Genomic DNA, 18233 nt, shown 5'->3' with positions numbered 1-18233 from the left:
CATAGATGAACTGCGTTGAAGGAATATAAACCCCATTATATTACAGTATCCAGGGACTGACAGTGCTGAGAGAAAATGCTGTCTAATTTCTGTTGAAGATCATAGCACCCAGGGACCAATAATCCTGAAATGGAGAAAGAGAGAGTTCCATAATCTCTGACGGATTATAACATCCAGGAACAATTGCTCTGAGACAGAGTGATGGAGATCTGGATTATACCATTCAGAGAAGGATAGTACAGAGACAGAAAAGGGATGCTGCAAGAGCATAATGCAGTAGGAATAGAAAGAAGAGATTGTATGTAATGAAACATGGGAATTATTGCTGGGTTTAGAAGATTCTAGGTCTTGTCGGCATTTCTAGATTGTCAGGAATTCAAGCTGGAATGCAGATTTATTTATTTAAATAAAAAGTCATTACTATTTGTATAAATACAAATTAAATGAATTTCTTACCCTCTGGTTAAATACTGCAAATTATACAATTCTGTTTGGATTTCTTGACTGCTTTTCAATATTAATCTTTTTTTTCCTCCCTTGTGATTTCAGCTAGAGAAATGACTCGAGGAAAATTCCTGAACATCCTAGAGAAGCCCAAAAAGTAGCTGCAGCATCTGGAGTTGGGACAAAAAAAAAAAAAAAATACCCCAACTGGATCCTTCTACATACTGCGGATCCAGATGGACCCCAGAACTTCTAAAGAGAAGTACAAAGCTCTTGCTCCAGACCTTCAGAAGCTAACACCTCTTGATTCCACAGCTCATCTCTCTGCGGGGGAGATGCACAGGTCACAAGGACTGCGATTGATTGCATTGGAATTCAGGCTTCATCCAACCTCAAGATACCCAACAGGAGGATTCGACCCTGGCGTGCGATGGCAAAGTGAACAGCCGTGGTGTCCTTATTCCATTGTTCTCAGTGGCAGCACCTCTTTGAAGTACCCAACAGCTCTTTGACACAGGCCAGCGTGCATCGTGGTGCATTGGCCTTCTTGTGTCTCTTGTCTTATGTGCATTGCTTTCCTACGTGCAATTTCTGTGCTGAATGACTTGAGCAGAGTTTGGGGTGTAGATTGATAGCATTGGTTCTGCAGGATCAGATGCTTTTAGTTATGTAGGCCAGTGTAGTCTGTGCATTAGATTCCAGTTGCTCACTGCCTTCAGAGAAACATGCCTGGTACTCTTAGGAAGGATCTTTAGTACATTGGTCCATGCGTTTCACGTGGCTTGTATCAAGTGTCGTGTGTACCAGGAGCTGCATCTCAGTGCTAAATGGTTTTCTAGTGAAATCTAGACTGACAGACCGCAGAGAGTAAGAAGTGTTACTGTACCACGAAGGAAAATGTTCCTCAAGAAACTTGAGCCTATACAGGAAGAAGCAGCTTTGTCAGTACCCCTGCAATTCTCAGTGTGTTTCTTAGAAAGCCAGAAACTGAGGGAAGTTAAGAAGTTGAAAGGCAGTAATGTTTTTGGTACTCCAGGAAGGGACAACAGGCGTGTTAACCCCATTGCAAGGATATTCTGCTCAAATGGAGTCTTCACACTTCTGAAAGTAATCTTTCTTGGTATTTTCATTACTTAGAAAACAGCAATCTCAAAACTTGCTTCACCTGCAAAAATAATATTTTAAAGAGAATTTTCTGTGACCCGGTCTCTTTCAGCACGTTATCTTGGACTTTATTTGTCCTATAGTTTAATGTATTTTCCTTCTGTTAATGCACTTCTGCATGTTCATTCGTGAGAAGTGGTAAAGAGCATGCTGAGATTTTATTTTATTTAAGAGAATAACTTTTTTCATTTCAAACTGTTTCCTTTTCCTAGGAAACTGCATTTTAAGCATTAAAAAATATGTTCCTCTTTCTAGGGTAAGACATAATATTGAAACGTTGGATAAAGAGCAGTTTTTTCCCCATTTAGAAATGTTATTTTTAGCACACAGGCTTTTCAAAATCTGACATTTCCCAGACAGTAGTCACATGTGAGAGGAGAAATGACTTGGAAATAGTACTTGTGCCTCATCATTAACAGAATGTCCTTAGAGCATTGCAAATTTCTGTCTTTGCAGAGAGAGGAGACTGTTTTCAGGTGCATGTGCAATAAAGAGGGGGAGATTTTTAATCAAATAGACTACTCTGAATTTTTACTGAGATGATTGTGGCCATTTGCTTTGCAGTCTGTGGCCTTGGTGATTATCAGCGAGAGAGAGACTCATTTTTGGACAGCTCCTGTTAACTATTTTTAAGCAGTTAAATTCCAAATCCCAGAAGACCGTACAGAAATACTGAATATTTAGATGTGTCAGGAGTGTGATTTTAAACTTATTGGATTTATTTCTATACTTCTATTTATGCAGGGCTGAGCTTAACAGGACCTTCATCCCTTGAGAACATGAGAGATAAGTTGAATGTGAAGAGAACCTAAAAGTGCTAATTCAGAGACAGAGGAAAACTGTTGATGCAAACCAATGTTGATGTAGCTTTAAGTATTAAATTACGCATTTTGAATGCAATTTTAAGCTTGTATACTATATATAATATATATATACATGCACATATAATAGGATACTTGGTCTGTATCACTAATACGAGTTCATTTTATAGAGGTTTGATGATCCAACACATTAAGAAATTGAGATCTGAAAGGAGGAGGAATATGAGAGAAGATAACAAAGCTTGGCATGGAAGTATATGTATATTTTCTAATATGTTCAGCAAAGAACTTCAAACTTTTAGTTTTTGGTAACGTATACATATTTTAAAAGGAAACAAACAGAAAAGCCTTTACCATGCAGTACTTATCCTCTATAGGGCAGCAAACAATATATCCTTTAGAATTGGTATTTATTGGCTTGGTACTTGTCATCTGTTAAGAAGAGTCAGTGCTGTATTTTTTTATTGGTAATATTTATATGTATTTTTGTGTGTTAGCTGGAGAATTGTAATCTGTCTGTTACTGCTCTGTGGTCTGATAGTAAACAAATGCAAAGCTCAAAGAGTAGTCTGGGTTTCCAGAAGAGCCCCCTGAGATGCAGAATCTGTTGCTTAGTCACCTAGGCAATACTCTTCTATAGGCTCTTCTTCACTGTTAAGACGTATAATAAGGAAAACATTGCTTATCACCACCTCAGTTTTCAGCCTGTGAATGTTTCATCCCCATCAGTAAATGAATAGATGGCAATATCCAAATGGCACTAAAGATTTTCATGCATATTGACCTCTTCCATTTTTTTCTTCAGTGATGTCCTTCCCAACATCACTGTAGTCTCTGTCTGTACAAAAAAATCTGGGTGACTTTCTAGTGCTGATAAACTTTAAATATTTTGAAATGACAACAAAAGGTTTTGATAAATGATGTGAATGAAGAGTATAATAAGATCAAAATTTGGTAATAATATTTGAGCTCACGCATTGCTTTATAAAGTGTTTTTGTGTATTGGTATGTTAAATGTTGTTGTCAGGCTCTTGGAAATAAACCCAATGTTTTTAGTTCCTATTAAATGTCAGTTTTGTATTAAATGCTTAGTTGTAAAGGCTGTTCAGTTTTGGAGTACCAAATGCTTTGTTTTTTAATCCAACTGAGAATAAATTCTCGTCCTATTAATCATTATCAGAATAAAAGTCTAATTGCACTGGCAATGGAAGAGGGCGATACTCCATTCAACTTAGTGCTTTGCCATTGCAAAATTAACAGTTCTGGAACAATCCTACAACCCAGTTTCTCGGTTTTACTTCATGTTTCCCTGATCAAGTCACCTAAAAATAACAGATTCTTAAAAACTGACTAATCCAATGCAGAGATAACATTTGAACGTTATTCTCTTTTGTCTTATTTTTGTTATATAAAAAAGTAACATGCTATTACAAGGCAAATCACAAGCCTGTCTTACTTGTAATGTTCCATCTGATTATAAATGGTTGTAGACACATCGGGAAGGATATAAACAAAAGGCTTAGACACAGATTTTGCTTTAGGTTAGCTTCTCCAGCAACCTGTTTTAGAGACTTGCTGAGCTAGTAGTTGAATCTGGTATGCAGTAGGCCCTACCCTCATCCATTTGTCTTAGTCCTAATTTGTTTGTACTTCTGGCCTCTAAAATGCCCTGAGAGTGAATTCCATAATTCAGTTATACAAGTCAATTGTTTTAATGTTATTGTTAGTTTTAAACCTGCTTATTTGCTAACCCCATTTTGAACCTTTCATTTCTTCTATTGTCAGAAGCAGGTGTGTTGTTTGTTTTTGTTTTTTTCTCCTGTCTGTGCACTATTCATGGTTTTTCATCTGTTATGCTTTTGTTCTGTGGTTATTTTAGTCATCCTCCAATTGTCTGTCTTCTGTTACAACTGTTCTGAGATGCCTTAATAAAAACTGCAGCGTGTTCAGTGGGGGCATACTGTGGAGGGGTATAAGTCGTAATTACAGCTTGTATTTTGTTCCTCCACTCTTTTCTCCCACATCATCAAGAGCTAAATCCTGTTTTGTGTATCTCTAAGAACAGGATCATCACTGAGATTTGCAGTCTGTGCGTGCAGCTGATCTCATCTACTTCATCTTCACCCACAGTAACTTGTCTTAGGTAAACAACACTTTTTTTTCCAATCATGATGACAGTTGTGCCAAACGTTTTGTGTTAAGGAAGTGATACTAGGTAATTCCATCATCAACCTCTGTGATATGTAACAAATAAATTATATCTATGTATGGTCTAAAAGCCTGGTCTCTTAGCCTATCACAAATTCAGTGGCATTGCGTAAGTATTTTTATAATACTTCTAAACTAATATTAACTTCTAGACATCCACGATCAAAAGAAAAGGCAACTTGCAGATTGTAGCTACAGGAAATACACCAACTAATGCTTCCTCTTAAAGATGAGCCCCTGGCACCACAGAGAATCCAAAAAGAGAAATACATCTAGTCTCTGTGTGAGCTATCTGCTTATGGCACACAAATTATATAATATGAAAAAATAATCCTCACTCTCCTTATTCCTTAGTGTTGTGTACCCATTTCATTCACTATTCTGTATTGACACTTTTTAAAAAGTCATTCAATAATCAGTCTATACTGGAAAAAGATAATTCATTGAAAAAAAAATTCTCAGAATGTCCTGTCTGCATCTTCCAAATTGCTGTTGGACAGAAACTTCCCATGGCCCAAAAAAAAATGAACGGAATGGATGGCATTAGAATAACAAATGCAAATTCTGTAAATATATTTCTATAGTCAATGCAGTAAAAACATCCCACAGCAAAAATACCGAAATGAGTGGTTCCTACGTGCACATCCCAGCCTATACATCAGCCAGTGTGCCAAATACTTCCGAAGATACTGTATGTATGATGCCAAGTGTTATCTATCTGAGGAAACATACTTGGAAATAAAAATAAAATGTGTGAGATTATATGAGTTTTCTCAAATTTTACTAAAAGTCTTTCTTGATTTTCCCTAGGACTATTGTGGCTACAGCTAATTAAAAAATAATAATAAATTAAATTTGTCTTCCTTATTTTTGCCTGGTCTTTCAGAGAACTGCCTGTAAGGAAGGTCTCTTTCCTGCAAGAGAACAGCTCACACGGAGCCCAGTGCTTCTGTACATCTGTATTTTTACACATTTTATCATCTCATTACCCACTCTGTTTTTCTGGATCATTGACAAAGATGCTGACTAGTGCAGGCCCCATAACAGTCCTTGTGGGACAAGCTGCCAACCTCCCTATTTTATGAAAATAGACCATTTATTCTTGCTGCTCATTTCCTATTTTTAATCTCTTATTGGTCTACAGGAGGACATTGGCTGTTATTTCATGACAGCTTAGTTTCTTCAAGAACCAGAAAGCAGCTTTAGTGAAATCCAAAATAATATCATGAAGTTTATATGCTTTATCCATTTGCTTGTTAATGTCTTGTAAGATACACAACAGATGTGTGAAAAAATATCCTCTACTATATGTTTACTTTTCCCCCTTATATACCGTGTATCCTTACATCTATTCTACTTAGACATCCACAGCTCCTACCAGTTTGCACAGTCTGATGCTAAGGGTTAGTGGTCTGTAGTTTGAGCAGGAGCCCTTTGTAAGGGTTTTTGCCAGTTTTGTCACCTGCCATTCCCCTGATGCTCAATTTAAAGTAGAGGTATTACATTTTATGGTTCTTAAGGTTATGTATCACATTTAGTATTTCAGCAATTTTATACCCAGAGCTCTTCAGCATCCATCTGCTGGCCTCACTGACTCTTGTGGCGTCTCACACAACTGGAAGTGAGTTTTCATGCTTTTTGAATGCTTCAGTGTTTCAAATTGATGCTGCGAAAGATGCATGTTTTAGTTGCTTTTAGTTTCTTTTAGGAAAACATGAAATGCAAAATCATGAAGTGAAATGTGGCCAGTCATTTGAAGTCCACATGAAGAAGATATATAAAAGCTTAAGTAGCCAGAGAAGTATGGCCTGATCCAAGCGTAATCCACATTCTACATAGAATATGGGCAATTTTGCCATGTTTAGATTGTGCTAGATTTTCAGCATGGAGGAATCTCTTCACGTTTTGACTCCCATCGTCTGCTGAAACTGCTGGTTTTTAGACTTGACCTTTTCCACCATGTCCCTTTGAGCAGGATGACTGACTCCTGGCAGCTGATGCGTGCACAGAATAGGCGTTGTCTTGTTGGGTTTGTGTGGTTGACCTCTGGCCTGCCTGCTGATTCCTATAATACAGATCAGTGACCAGTGAAGCCAGAATGCTCCCTGCCTGTCTCTGTTACAGACACCTCAGTGTGGAACAGAAAAGAGGAAGAGGGGTGAGCTTGAAAGCGCTTACTTAATTGCTAGTAGAAAAAATGGGTAATAAGAATGACCTTGCCCCTTATTTATTGACCAGATCTTGGGAGGGACAAAGTACTTGACTTGATTCTGTATCACTTGAAAGGCTCTCTCTATGACCAATAGCTGATGAGTAGGTGTAATAATATGGGGTAATTAAATTTTGTGCTTCCAGGCATGTGGATGCCAGGGAGGATTCCCCTCCAAAAAGATACCTGCACATCTAACAACTTTCCTTGTAATCACAGAATTGTAAAGCCAGTTCTGAAGCATCAGAAATTTGCCATTTGACATCTTCCACTTACCTTAATAACCCCAAATGCAGCAGGTTATGTACAGAAAGTCAGTAGGAAGGCTTGTAAGATAAATAAGAATGAGGTACAGGAGATCAGCAGAGTGACACAAGTGGGCATCAACACTCAGCTGCCTGGTTCTGTGGCCCTTGTATTGTTTTCCTCACTCTTTCTTAAACTTTTATTAGTTATTGCTAATTTTCACTGATTTACTTAAACATATGTATATTGATTATCCTAAATTGCCTTCTAAGGTAGTCACCTGTGCCTTCCTCTTCGACTCTGCATGTATTAGTTTTCCCCCTGCCTTTCCACCCACCAGGGAGGGTTTTTCTTCCCTGCATAGTCCACCTAAGCCAAATAGCACAATATAAAACTGAGGGATCTGTCCTTCTGTCCCTCAGTTCAGGCCTTGTTGGCTTGATTTGCAGGACTGATCAGTTTGTAACCCGCTGCGCTGAAGGCAAAGGGATCTCCAGGCTCTGAATATCTTTACTAGAATTGGTTGGACTGTTATACTCAAAGTGGGCTTGTTGTCGAAAACTGTCATTGGATTCTGGACAAAATGCTTCGCTGAAATATATTTGGTTGATGACAGTTTCTCAAAAAGGTGCTGTGCTGAAAGTCAGAGGAGCGTGTGTCTTCCCTTTACCTTGTTCAGGGAGTTTGAGCTGCAGTCTCCCACCCACCTCCCAACTTGTGGAAGTTCGCATGTTCTAGATCGTCTGGGGGCCATCTTCAGAAACCCGTCCCATGAGACTCTGCACGTGTTCCTCTCCAGTGGATCTCAGAGGATCTCATTTATGTATGTGCTCCTCCTGAGTCTGAGCTTTGGAGGAGACCCACAGCATAGTGTCACTGGAGGGAAGCATGTGCCAGGTGCTGCACTTCTGTCAAGGCAGGCCCCGGCTAGACACGGAGAAGGTGTTGGTAGGTAGAAGGAGGATAAGGGGTGCTCAGGTGGGCGATGGTGACGGAGAACTAGAGAGCGGGTGGAGAAGGCCTTTGGCCCCTGCAACGAGTGGCTGCTGCCAAGCCACCGGCCCCATGCTGCGAGGCTGGGCCCCAGCACCGGGGCTGCTTTCCTCGCTGTTTCTCCATGTCCCCCTTCTCAACTCGGTGCCCGAGAGGCGGCTCCCGATGCAGTCTGTGGCGCGGGGAGCGATGGCTGCCGCTCGTTAGAAGCATTCCCCCAAGTCAGACCTATGGTACGAGCCGTGTGAAGCGGAAGACAATTAGGGGCTTATTAGTGTCCTGGGGAGACGTGTAACTTGTGTTGCTGGGACTTACCAAAACAGCGAGAGTCTTACCGGCAAGCTCCAGCCGAGAAAAGACTGAGGGATTGTCTCACCTAATTATGGGGAATGGGCCTCTTTGTGTTTGTGATTCGGTACGGTTGTCCGATCGCTTTTCTCTGGCTGCTGGCTCAGGCCGAGCTGGAAGTGTGCTAATTAGAAGAGAAATGGACGTAGTGATCCTGTCAGCTCTTGTTACCGGCGTGGACAAAGCCGAATATTATTCTGAGGCAGTGTTTTGTGAGTGTCCCCCTTCCAGCTCTCATTAAGGGCAAGGTTGGTGGACGGGGAGGGGACCTGCCCACATGGGTTGGCTAATGGAGCACAGTTACCGTTACTGTGCTAATTAACGGGCTCAGGAGGCAAATGTTTCTCCAACCAGCAGTCCCAGCAGCTGCACCTGGTGCTTCCAAAACCCAACCATCTCCCTGGGCAAGCAAGGCAAATGCTGTGTATGAGGGGAAGGAGCTTTGCTTATGACATCCAGCAGCCATCCAAAAGGGCCAAAGGACCATTATGGTGGTCAACAAAGAATGGGAAAGGGCAAAGAGCTGCAGCAGTAGTAAGTCAAACTCCAGCAATCTCTCCTCCCCAACACATATTCATGTAGAGTGCAAGGTGTTTTCTACCCTGCAGAGGTGAGAAGTGGGCAGCAGGGAGAGACCTGAGGACTTGCAAGGGCCTTCAGGTGCCCTCAAGAAACTTATTCCCTGTTGTGATCATCACAGGCCTCGTGTAAACAGGAAAGGGAAGACTGGAAAGATGAGAGGTGACATGGAGGTGAATCAGACTGTCCTTCTGCATGCTGATAGGGGGACACATTGCCAGAAGTGAGGAGCAAGATGTATGTACGTATCAGGTTATTTCTGTTGTCCCAGATTGTGAGACCTTCTGCTAAGCAAAATCAAAATGATTCTCACAGGTTAAGGCAGGTGAAGATGATGACTGGAGGAGTCATAGGAAACGCTATTAAAAACACATGCACTTTTCATGCCATTAGCTTAACCCTGCCAGAGTGAAAGTAGGGAGAAATAGAAGACAAAACAATATCCAGGGCAAGTCTGTAGTGTCATTGCAGTTGAGATCCCTCAGCAGAAGGGAAAAATAATGAGCATGAGGGCAGGTGGCAGTGAGTAGTTTCATTTACTTGTCACACATTTTATTTTTTTTTTAATACATAAGTGTTTTTGTAAAGGAGTGTAGTAACTTGCACAAGTCGTAGCTGGTTGAGGTTTCAAAAGTGATAGGAATGTATTGGTGATTAAGCCTGAGTTGGATGTTATGGTCCTTCTAAAGGTCCCTAATTAATCAGTGTCTTTGGGCTAGATATAGTAAAACAGATATGGTATTGTCCTAAAACTTTACATTTTCTTTCTCTGTTTAAACAAAGTTCTTGTCCTCTTTCAACCATTTTTATTCTATGAAGACTCTTAATTCCCTGGACAGAAAGTATGTGGGAGAACCATTTCTTTCTCTCTCTCTCTCTCTCTCTCTTTTTTTTTTTTTTTGTTTTTTAATGATCACAGCAGATGCTGAACCCTGCCCTTCTGTCTCATGTAGTCATGTCCTTGCCAGCAGGCCTGCAGATTTTTGTGGTGGCCAGTATGCATTTCTTTAGGGAGTTTTAAGAAGTTTCATCTCCTTATGGTGGAGAAGGGGTAATGTGACTCCTCTCACTGGAAAATGGTCCTTCATGTTCAATAAGCTCATTTTATGGCTTTCTGTACTCGTTCTTTATCCTCTTACTGTTTTGAGAGCAATTGGAAAGTATATCAATACCTGTGCTTCTGCTGAGGCTTCAAAAAGAAGTTACATGACCCTGTTCTGAACTCTTACTGAATCGTGTTCAACCTGGGGCTAGGAGGACGGAGCAGCATGGAGCGAAATCAGCCGTGGGAAAAAGTGCAAAAAGGGATTATTAAAGATGAGGTTATGTAAAAGTGGAAGTATTCAAGGTGTTCTGAATCTCCCATAGCTCTCTTTAACCATACAGCTATTCCAGTAAGGAAGAGAAGGGGGCATCAGCATTTTTTCCTGCAGGAGGAGCCTGGACGGTTCTTCACATTCCAAAAAAGATAAAAATAAATCATTTGGAATGTGTGCTTGGAACTGCTTCCCAAAAGCAGTCTTTGGAGATAATTGCCCTTCCCTCTTTAGACAATTCTCCCAGTTGCCTTTCAGTTCCTCAGACTTCAGAGAAGTGATATACTCCAAGCAAGGGTCTGTCTTTGACGCTGCCCTTACAATGTTGCCCCTTCCTCCATCCCACATTTTGTCAAGTTTTAAAGGTACAAAGTGTCTATGATTTTTTTTCTTGGGTTATTTGCCCCTGGTGTTGTAACCATTCCAGTGAGGTCAGCTGCGTCTTTTCAAGGCTCCAGCAACAGTATGCTGTCATGTGAGATGAAGCTTGAACTCCGCTGTCTGCTTGTGCCTCCTTATTTTTCTGTCTCCAACAGCTGTGATCCCAGCAAGGAGCCTTTTCCTGCAGCAGTATATACCCTGCGTCCTAGCCCTGCAAGCCTGCAGAGCTGTAGAAGCCTTTCCCTTTTAACCGGGGTTCATTTCCTACCGGCTGCTGTGATGTCTTGAATCTTAGGAGTCTTGCCCAGATAGATCTCCAAAGAGGGCTTGAAAAGTATCTTCCCTGCAAAGAGGTTTATTCTAGAAGGAGGAGATATGTAATCCTCTTACTAAGGCCCAGAGAGCAAAGAGGAAAACCTTTATGGCTCCTGCCTTGCTCCAGCATCAAGCCTTAATGCTGCCTTACAAATAGAAAGAGGCAGATAAGCATTTGAAGAGGAAAAGTTACTGTTACTTTGAACCATGCAGATGGCTCCCAAGTGCAGCAGATCACTTCCTTGCTTTCCAAATACTTCAGTCTTGGTCTAAAGAGGCATTCCACATCAATGGCAGATAACTAAAGACCATCAGCTTCATTTTTGTGCTCTGGAAGCTCAGGGATGGAGAGACCTCCTTGAATTAGGGCTGATGGCATTTCCCATGTCAGGGCTCCTTTGAGAGACTGTGTCTCACTGGCAGACAGCAAGAGAAAAGACTCCAAGACTCCAGGAACACGTTGCTGTCATGATGCTGTATAAATAATTTCATGCTACGTTTCTGACTTCCAAATGCAGATAAGAATCAACCATGTACAAAAATCATTGCTTTTGTGTTCTCCCAAGTAAGATGTTCTGGTGAAGATCATCCTTCATACAGATAAGCAACACTCAAGAATATTGTGAAGACAGGTGATAAATATGCAGAATGCACATGGAGGAAAATGGTGCAATGGCTTCTTATGTTCTTCACTAAGACTTTCCAGCATGAACATACCATTTACTAATAGTACAGTAGCTGGTCTGAGGGCTGGAGTAGTGTTTGGAGGACATCTCTTTTGTAGTCTGAGTTATCAACTGCATAGTAGTAATCATTTAAGGCACAGTGACCTCAGTATCCAAACATGATTGTGCTGTGAATTCTAGAAACACTAACAGGTGAAGGTCTCTGTCCTCAAGAGCAGAGGAGGCAGTAAAAGACTGAGAAGAGAAAAGGTGACACCAGGATGGAAAGAGACTTGTTGGAGGTCATCCAGCAAACACTGTGATGTCTTAGCTCCAGTCCAGTGGCCCTTCCACTGCTTGCCATCAGCTTTGTTGTATCATTATATAGATGTGCTTTTTCAAAAATAAATAAATAAAAAATATAGGCACCTAAGCAATGCACAGGCATTAGTAATTTAAATAATAATAAATTGCAATGCAATACTAGTCATGTTAATTTTTTTTTAAACACCTGAAAGAACTATTCAGAGAATTTATATATTTTTTTTTGAAAAGTCACTTAAATTTAGTGTTAAAGACTGAGAATTTAAAAACAGAATACTAAAAAGGAAGATTTTTCAAAGTGCTATTAACTGCACATTGTACACATGCATTTAGGAGAGCTGTGAATATTAGAGAGATTCTAATAATAATTATAACATCTTCACTGGTGTAGGAGAGCTCATTCTGATCTTCCATAGCCTGTTAGACTCGTGCAGATAGGGTGTAAGTACTGCTTTCCAGATTTTATATCATTCTGCACTTGTTTAGTCAAAATTTTTGCTGACAGACCAGGAAAGGGAAGATAAAGCTCTTCTGAAAATGTAATTTTCCTAATTCTGCCATGTTGAAATTCTTGCTCTGATGCTCTGGGAGACTGATCCTGCCATAACAGAGAACATTATTAAAATGACCAGTTACTGAAGCTTTCTTTTCAGCTTTCCAAGGAGCTAAAACTATTTTCCCTAGCACAAGAGATTGCTTCCCTCATTTACTTCAATAGGTTCAGAAAGGAAAGAACTTTCTACAATGAATATTAACCTTTCTCATTAGTGTAATGCATCTATTTAAGGTTTACAAGAGTTTCACTAACAAGCCAAGTATCAAAGTATCATTAGTAAGCTATTTTGGAGGGAGAGGAGTGTGGAAATTGGGTGATATGGAAGTCTGAATAGAAGAGACAGGAAGGGGAGAAGAAGAAAAAAAAAGATGTAAAAACAAGGGAGAGGAGACAGCCTGGAAGATAGCAAGGCATGGGTGGGCACTGGGGAGAATGCAAAAGAATGAAGAAGGCATACTCTTAGAAATGTAGTTTAACAAGAAAAAATGTAAAAAACGAGCAAAAAAGAGGAGGAACAAATAGGAATACTGTGTTTCAGCAAAAACGAGGTGATAGAAGAGCAGAAGTTTCATAATCAGTGGAACCAGCTAGTGAAGTGTGGCTTTGCTTATGGATGTTTCTCTCAAGAGTATGTCATGCGTGGATTCTCTGATGTCTGACAGGATGAGCTCACAATTTGGCAAGGGCAGCCATTAGGTTTCTTTCTTTTGTCAGCTCCTTAAAATGACAAAATTTACACAAGTATATTATCTACCCTCCACAAAATTATCTACAATTGGCTGGCAAGATCCACAGTTATTTGAAAATCCACACATCAATGGGTAGTAAGATAAAATGGTGAATAGCTGAAATTGCAAATGGATTGAGTGAGAGATAGGGAAAGCTAAAGAATTAGGAAAATAGGGATTTATATCTGTTATTAATGCGTTTAATTTATTTTACGACTTTTTTCTTTCCTAGTTCTACATTAAAAAAAAAAAAAAAAAAAAAAAAAAGGAAGAAGAATTAACTAAGATCCATTGAAAGCCCTCCTCCCAAACCAGGCTAACTTCACCGTGAGTGTGTCTGCACCAGTCATTTCTACAAAGAAAATCTTTTACTGCGGTTTTATGTCTCTAGTGTGCAAACAGGTGCTCCCCTACCAGCTACTTGAGCTCTGCTGGAGTAATTCAGTATGTCAGTAAATTGAAAACCTGGTGTCTTTTCCCTAGAGCCTGCATTGTTTCTACCATCACTGGAGTGGAATACACCACCAAAACCTGCCTGGGACCTCACTGACCACGTCTGTGTGACACAGATACTGCAAAGACGTTGTGGTCTGCTGGATAGGGATGAATTGCTGGGGTGTTTCTCATCTGGTGTTTTCTAGGGACCTCCCCACAACTGGATACTGTGGTTTGAATAATACTTGAATTTTTACAGGAATCTCATTTTATTTTCTGCTGGTCTATCTCATATGTCTCTCCACATTTCATTCTCTTAACAAAATTTCCTTATTTCCAGGCAGAAGGTGTCAAGAGGTGTTAAATAGGACAGAACTGAACGCTAATCTCTGTCACTGTTAAGACCTCTCCCTCCAACACAATACCTTTTTATGCATTATTATCCTTTATTTGTGGATCTCCAGCCAATTTTTCATTCCATGTGGTGGTGTAGCCAAGCCAATTTGAATTAATTTTGAGCAGGATTTATGTATCAAATCTTTACTAAAATCCAAACATATCAAATCCATCGTGTTCCCTTCATCCACTAATTTTATAATTCTATTAAAAAAAAAAAAAAAAAAAAAGCAATCAGGTTTCTCCAGCACAATTTGTTCTTTATAAATCCCTGTTGCTAATAATAGTTTTCTTATCCTTATCCTTAGGTGGCTACTGATTTTTTTTTTTCTCATTTTTTTACTCTATTATTTTATTGGCAATAGATGTTCCTGACAACTCTAAATTTGCCTTTTTCCTTCTTTAATGAACAGAGCCACAGTTCCTCTTCTCTAATCTCCAGACAGCTTCCCAGTTTTTTTAACTTATCAAATCCATGGTAAAAAAGTATGTTTGTCATTTTCCTTATAGGGAGTAAATAGACATCAGAAATCCCAATCCTGAACACTTGACTGCATAGGCAAAGTGCTATATATTTGATGAGCCAAGAGTGCTGTCAGTGAAACAAACGTGTGGAAATCATTAACTTCTTAAGTGAATCCAGTCAGGCTTTTTGCCTGCTAATATCCATTCTGGACAATTGTTATTGCCTCCTGAAGAAGTATCAGGAGGGTATTTTTACATGATTTTCATTATAATGTTCATAAATGTCTTTAAAATTAAATAAAAATATAATTCAAATAAGCTACATACATATATATATATATAAGCTATACATATTATTGAGGGAAGTTAACAAAAAGACTGCTATCTTATCCGATCAGTAAATGTATTTAGTCTCAGTATTGGATAGGAGATCAGTCTTCAAATTAATGCCAGAATAAACAACCCCTATAAATTCTAAGACCTAAATAGGTTAAAATCCCAACTTAGAGTTTTACCGAAGCAAACAGAATCTGTACTTTGAAGGAGTGAGTATCTGATGCCTATTAATGTCTAATGCATATGCAACTTCAAAATGTCTTTATATGGGAGAAGGTGTGATTAGATACTGTGAATCATCTGTCCCCTTGCTCCTTCTTCAGGCTCACTTCTCTGGAGTTGCAGGAGGTACGGTCACCACATTGGTCAAGAGTCCATGCAGAGGCAAGCCTGCTTGCACCTGACTTCTGTTGGATAGGAGATCATTTGGCATCCCGATACCAGTCCCATGCTTACCAAAAAGCCCCCTTTGTTCTGGACTTGTGGTTTTTGCTTGGATGCACAGAGACGTGGATCCTTGAGAGGAGAAACTTGCTTGGTGGCTTACTCTTTCCAAAGTAACCAGCCACATTTGGGGACTCCAGGAGACTAGTAATCTTTGTCACATTCTGATCTAAAAATAAAGGTTTCTTTGTATTTGATCCTTGTGTTTCATACTTACTGTCTTGCTACACCTTGAAACAAATGAGATATGAGATCTCCCTTAGAACTCCTCAGTTAAATTCAAACAAGTTTGCAACAAGTCAGTACCACCGCACGTGGACTTAAACAATCTTGTGTAAGCTAACTGTTCAAATGTTCCTTATTTTCTACAGCATCGAAACTAATACCTTTTTGTTCTCCTCTCACTCACAATGTTAAAATGCAGATCACATATCAATGGTTTGTTCTTATTTGGGTCAAATGTTGTGAAAAAATCCAGCGTTTTATGGAAAAAATCATATAAAATCCCTATAGAAGTAATGGGAAGAATACTAGTACAAAGGCTGGTCATTCGACATTCATTCATCAGCAAAATAAATAAAAAAAAATTGAGGTAATGATAAATTTCACAATTGCTATTTCTCCTGCTAACCTAAAATGAGATAAATGTTCTTATTTTTCTTGCAAACAAGATAATTACAGTAACCCTCTTACTCCTGAGCAAGGCAATCGATCAGGCAGCTTCTCTTCTGAAACCCAGATATTGATAGAGAATAGTTACTTAAAAGCTCTTCAAGATGAAATATGTTTGGAATTCTATAAAAAGTCTGTGCACCTGTGTACACTCTCCTGCTAACTAGCAGGCTTCTCAGGCACATTAAGTTAAGCACATCTATCAGTAATTTGTGCATCATGTACTGTGTTTGGTTTGGAAGTATAAAAATTCAATCCTTCCAATTTAAGCTTAAAATAAGGGCTGGTTTGCTGGTGACTGGGAGCTCTGTAACATAGGCATGTCACATATGTAAGTAGCGTTTGAAAAATATCTTTCCTTGGACTTCAGAACTGGGAAGTTGACCTGACTGGTGTAACTTAATGGGACAAGGATATTTGTGGCAGTTTTTGAAGCTGTTTACAAGAGTCTTGACCTAAAATTCAGCAATGCCAATAGCAGACCTCATTCATCTGGGAGAGTCGTCATTCTAGACACTGCATAGTATGTGCCAACATACATATGTACAAATCTGGCACTTATATAACTAAGTAGCTACTTATATAAATTAAAAAAAAAAAAAAAAAGTTACTTATATAAATAAGCTGCTTAACCATTTCCTCAAAGATACATGTGTCACTACACATCCCCATAGCAAGGAAGTTGTTCCAAAGCTTAGTTCCTGGAAGAGTTCTGGTTCCCACAATACATTCCTTCTTCGGGAAGGCACTCAGCATTACAGGGTGGTGCTTGGTGGATCAGACTTCCTACAGAAAGAGAGAGGTCTAAAGGTTTAGTGAGTTAAAACTTGGAGCATGTGCATTTCCTGTCCGGTTCTACCTTAGGCATCCCATTGAACACGGGTAACCACTTAATCTACCCAGATCTTGGTGCTCCATCTGTAAATTGTTGATAACAATAAGTGATCTCACAGACAATGCATGCAATTAAATGTATCACTGTTTATGAGACTTTGATGTGCTATTGATGGAATCTGTGTCAATACAGAAAAGAGGAAGAAATTCACTACCTAATGCCTAATAGTGTTGTACCCACACACAGTCTTTGTATTTACACTGGAAGGCAACAGCCTTGTAGTAGTCAAGATGAGAAATGGCCAAGCTTTAGCCAATTTCAACAATGGATCTAGAGAGAAAAGGAGGCAACTACCTGTCTGGGCTACTCCATATAACTCCTCTCCCAGGTTCTATGTGATAAATGCCATAATAAAAGTTGTTGGGGTGTTCTCCTCTCAAATACAACTTAAATTATGTACACCTTCTCCTGAAAGAGACAGACACAGGAGAGGTTCTGAGCAGGTGAGCAAAATTTATTCGTCACGTAGGGCCATTTGGCCTTTGTGCCATGAATCATCTCTGAGTCTGTGTGTATATAGGGTAGAAAGAAGCAGCAACAAATAAGAGGAGGGCATTAAATAATGATTGCCATAGAGACCAGGCAGATTTACCCATCTCCATGAAATTTAAACAAGAGAGCTTAGAAAATTAAAACCCAGTACATTTCTAAGAGATAAAGGGAAGTGTATAAGCTAGGTGTAAATGGAATAGCATGAACTTGAAGGAAGTTGTTTAGTCAAGTCTCTCAAATCCACTCTCAGCGATATGCAGAAAAGACACCTCTAACAATTTTTCATCCCTTTGGATCACACCAATGATGTGAGGATTGCACAGCACATTCATAGGAAACATACACAGCTGTAGAGCCCAGGTAAGGCAGAAGGGTGATGCTAGTGAGCAAAGGGGAGTGTGTGAGAGGGTTGCAGTTGTGATGCAGCTTCCTTTGGACAAAGAGCCCCAGCAGGCTGGGTCAGACTGTATTTGAAAGTGATTTTTTTTAATTTTTCACCAGACTTCCTTATGGGCACTGACAAAGAGCTGCCTGCACTTTCACCAAGAATGAAAGTGCATCCCATTCCTTCAACTTCAGTAATCTATGCCTGCATCATCTGTCTGCTAGCCAATTAGCAGTGCAAAGTACTTTGGTATGAAGCCTGTGGCTGCCAGGACAGGTCAGCTGCCATGGTGTGCCACGGTCACTCGGCTCATTGGCATGGCTTACTATTACTATTACTAGTTCAGCCTCTCTACCGCTTTCTCTACTGGCTTACAAATGAATCCTGAACCAAGCTTAATAATCAGTTGTTTGGGT

The 18233-nt window shown here is 39.8% G+C and overlaps 1 protein-coding gene across 2 annotated transcripts in view; it reads left to right on the top strand.

The window, feature by feature from the left end:
* LIN52 (lin-52 DREAM MuvB core complex component) overlaps nt 1-15570 on the top strand; it is a 55261-nt gene extending 39691 nt beyond the window's left edge. Inside the window, exon 6 of one of the 2 annotated variants that reach the window (XM_084287763.1) lies at nt 15253-15570. In XM_084287763.1, the coding sequence (XP_084143889.1) occupies nt 15253-15347 (95 nt within the window). In that variant the 3' untranslated portion in view covers nt 15348-15570. Of the gene's footprint in view, nt 1-549; nt 5505-15252 lie in introns of those variants that run through there. The other variant, XM_084287764.1, reaches the window with a different exon arrangement.
* Nucleotides 15571-18233: the final 2663 nt, after the last annotated feature.

The sequence above is a fragment of the Netta rufina genome, assembly GCF_964035555.1.
Source record: "Netta rufina genome assembly, chromosome: 5".
NCBI classification, from domain to species: Eukaryota; Metazoa; Chordata; class Aves; order Anseriformes; family Anatidae; genus Netta; species Netta rufina.
Note: the sequence above shows the minus strand (reverse complement) of the source record. Positions and strands in the feature narration are given on the sequence as shown.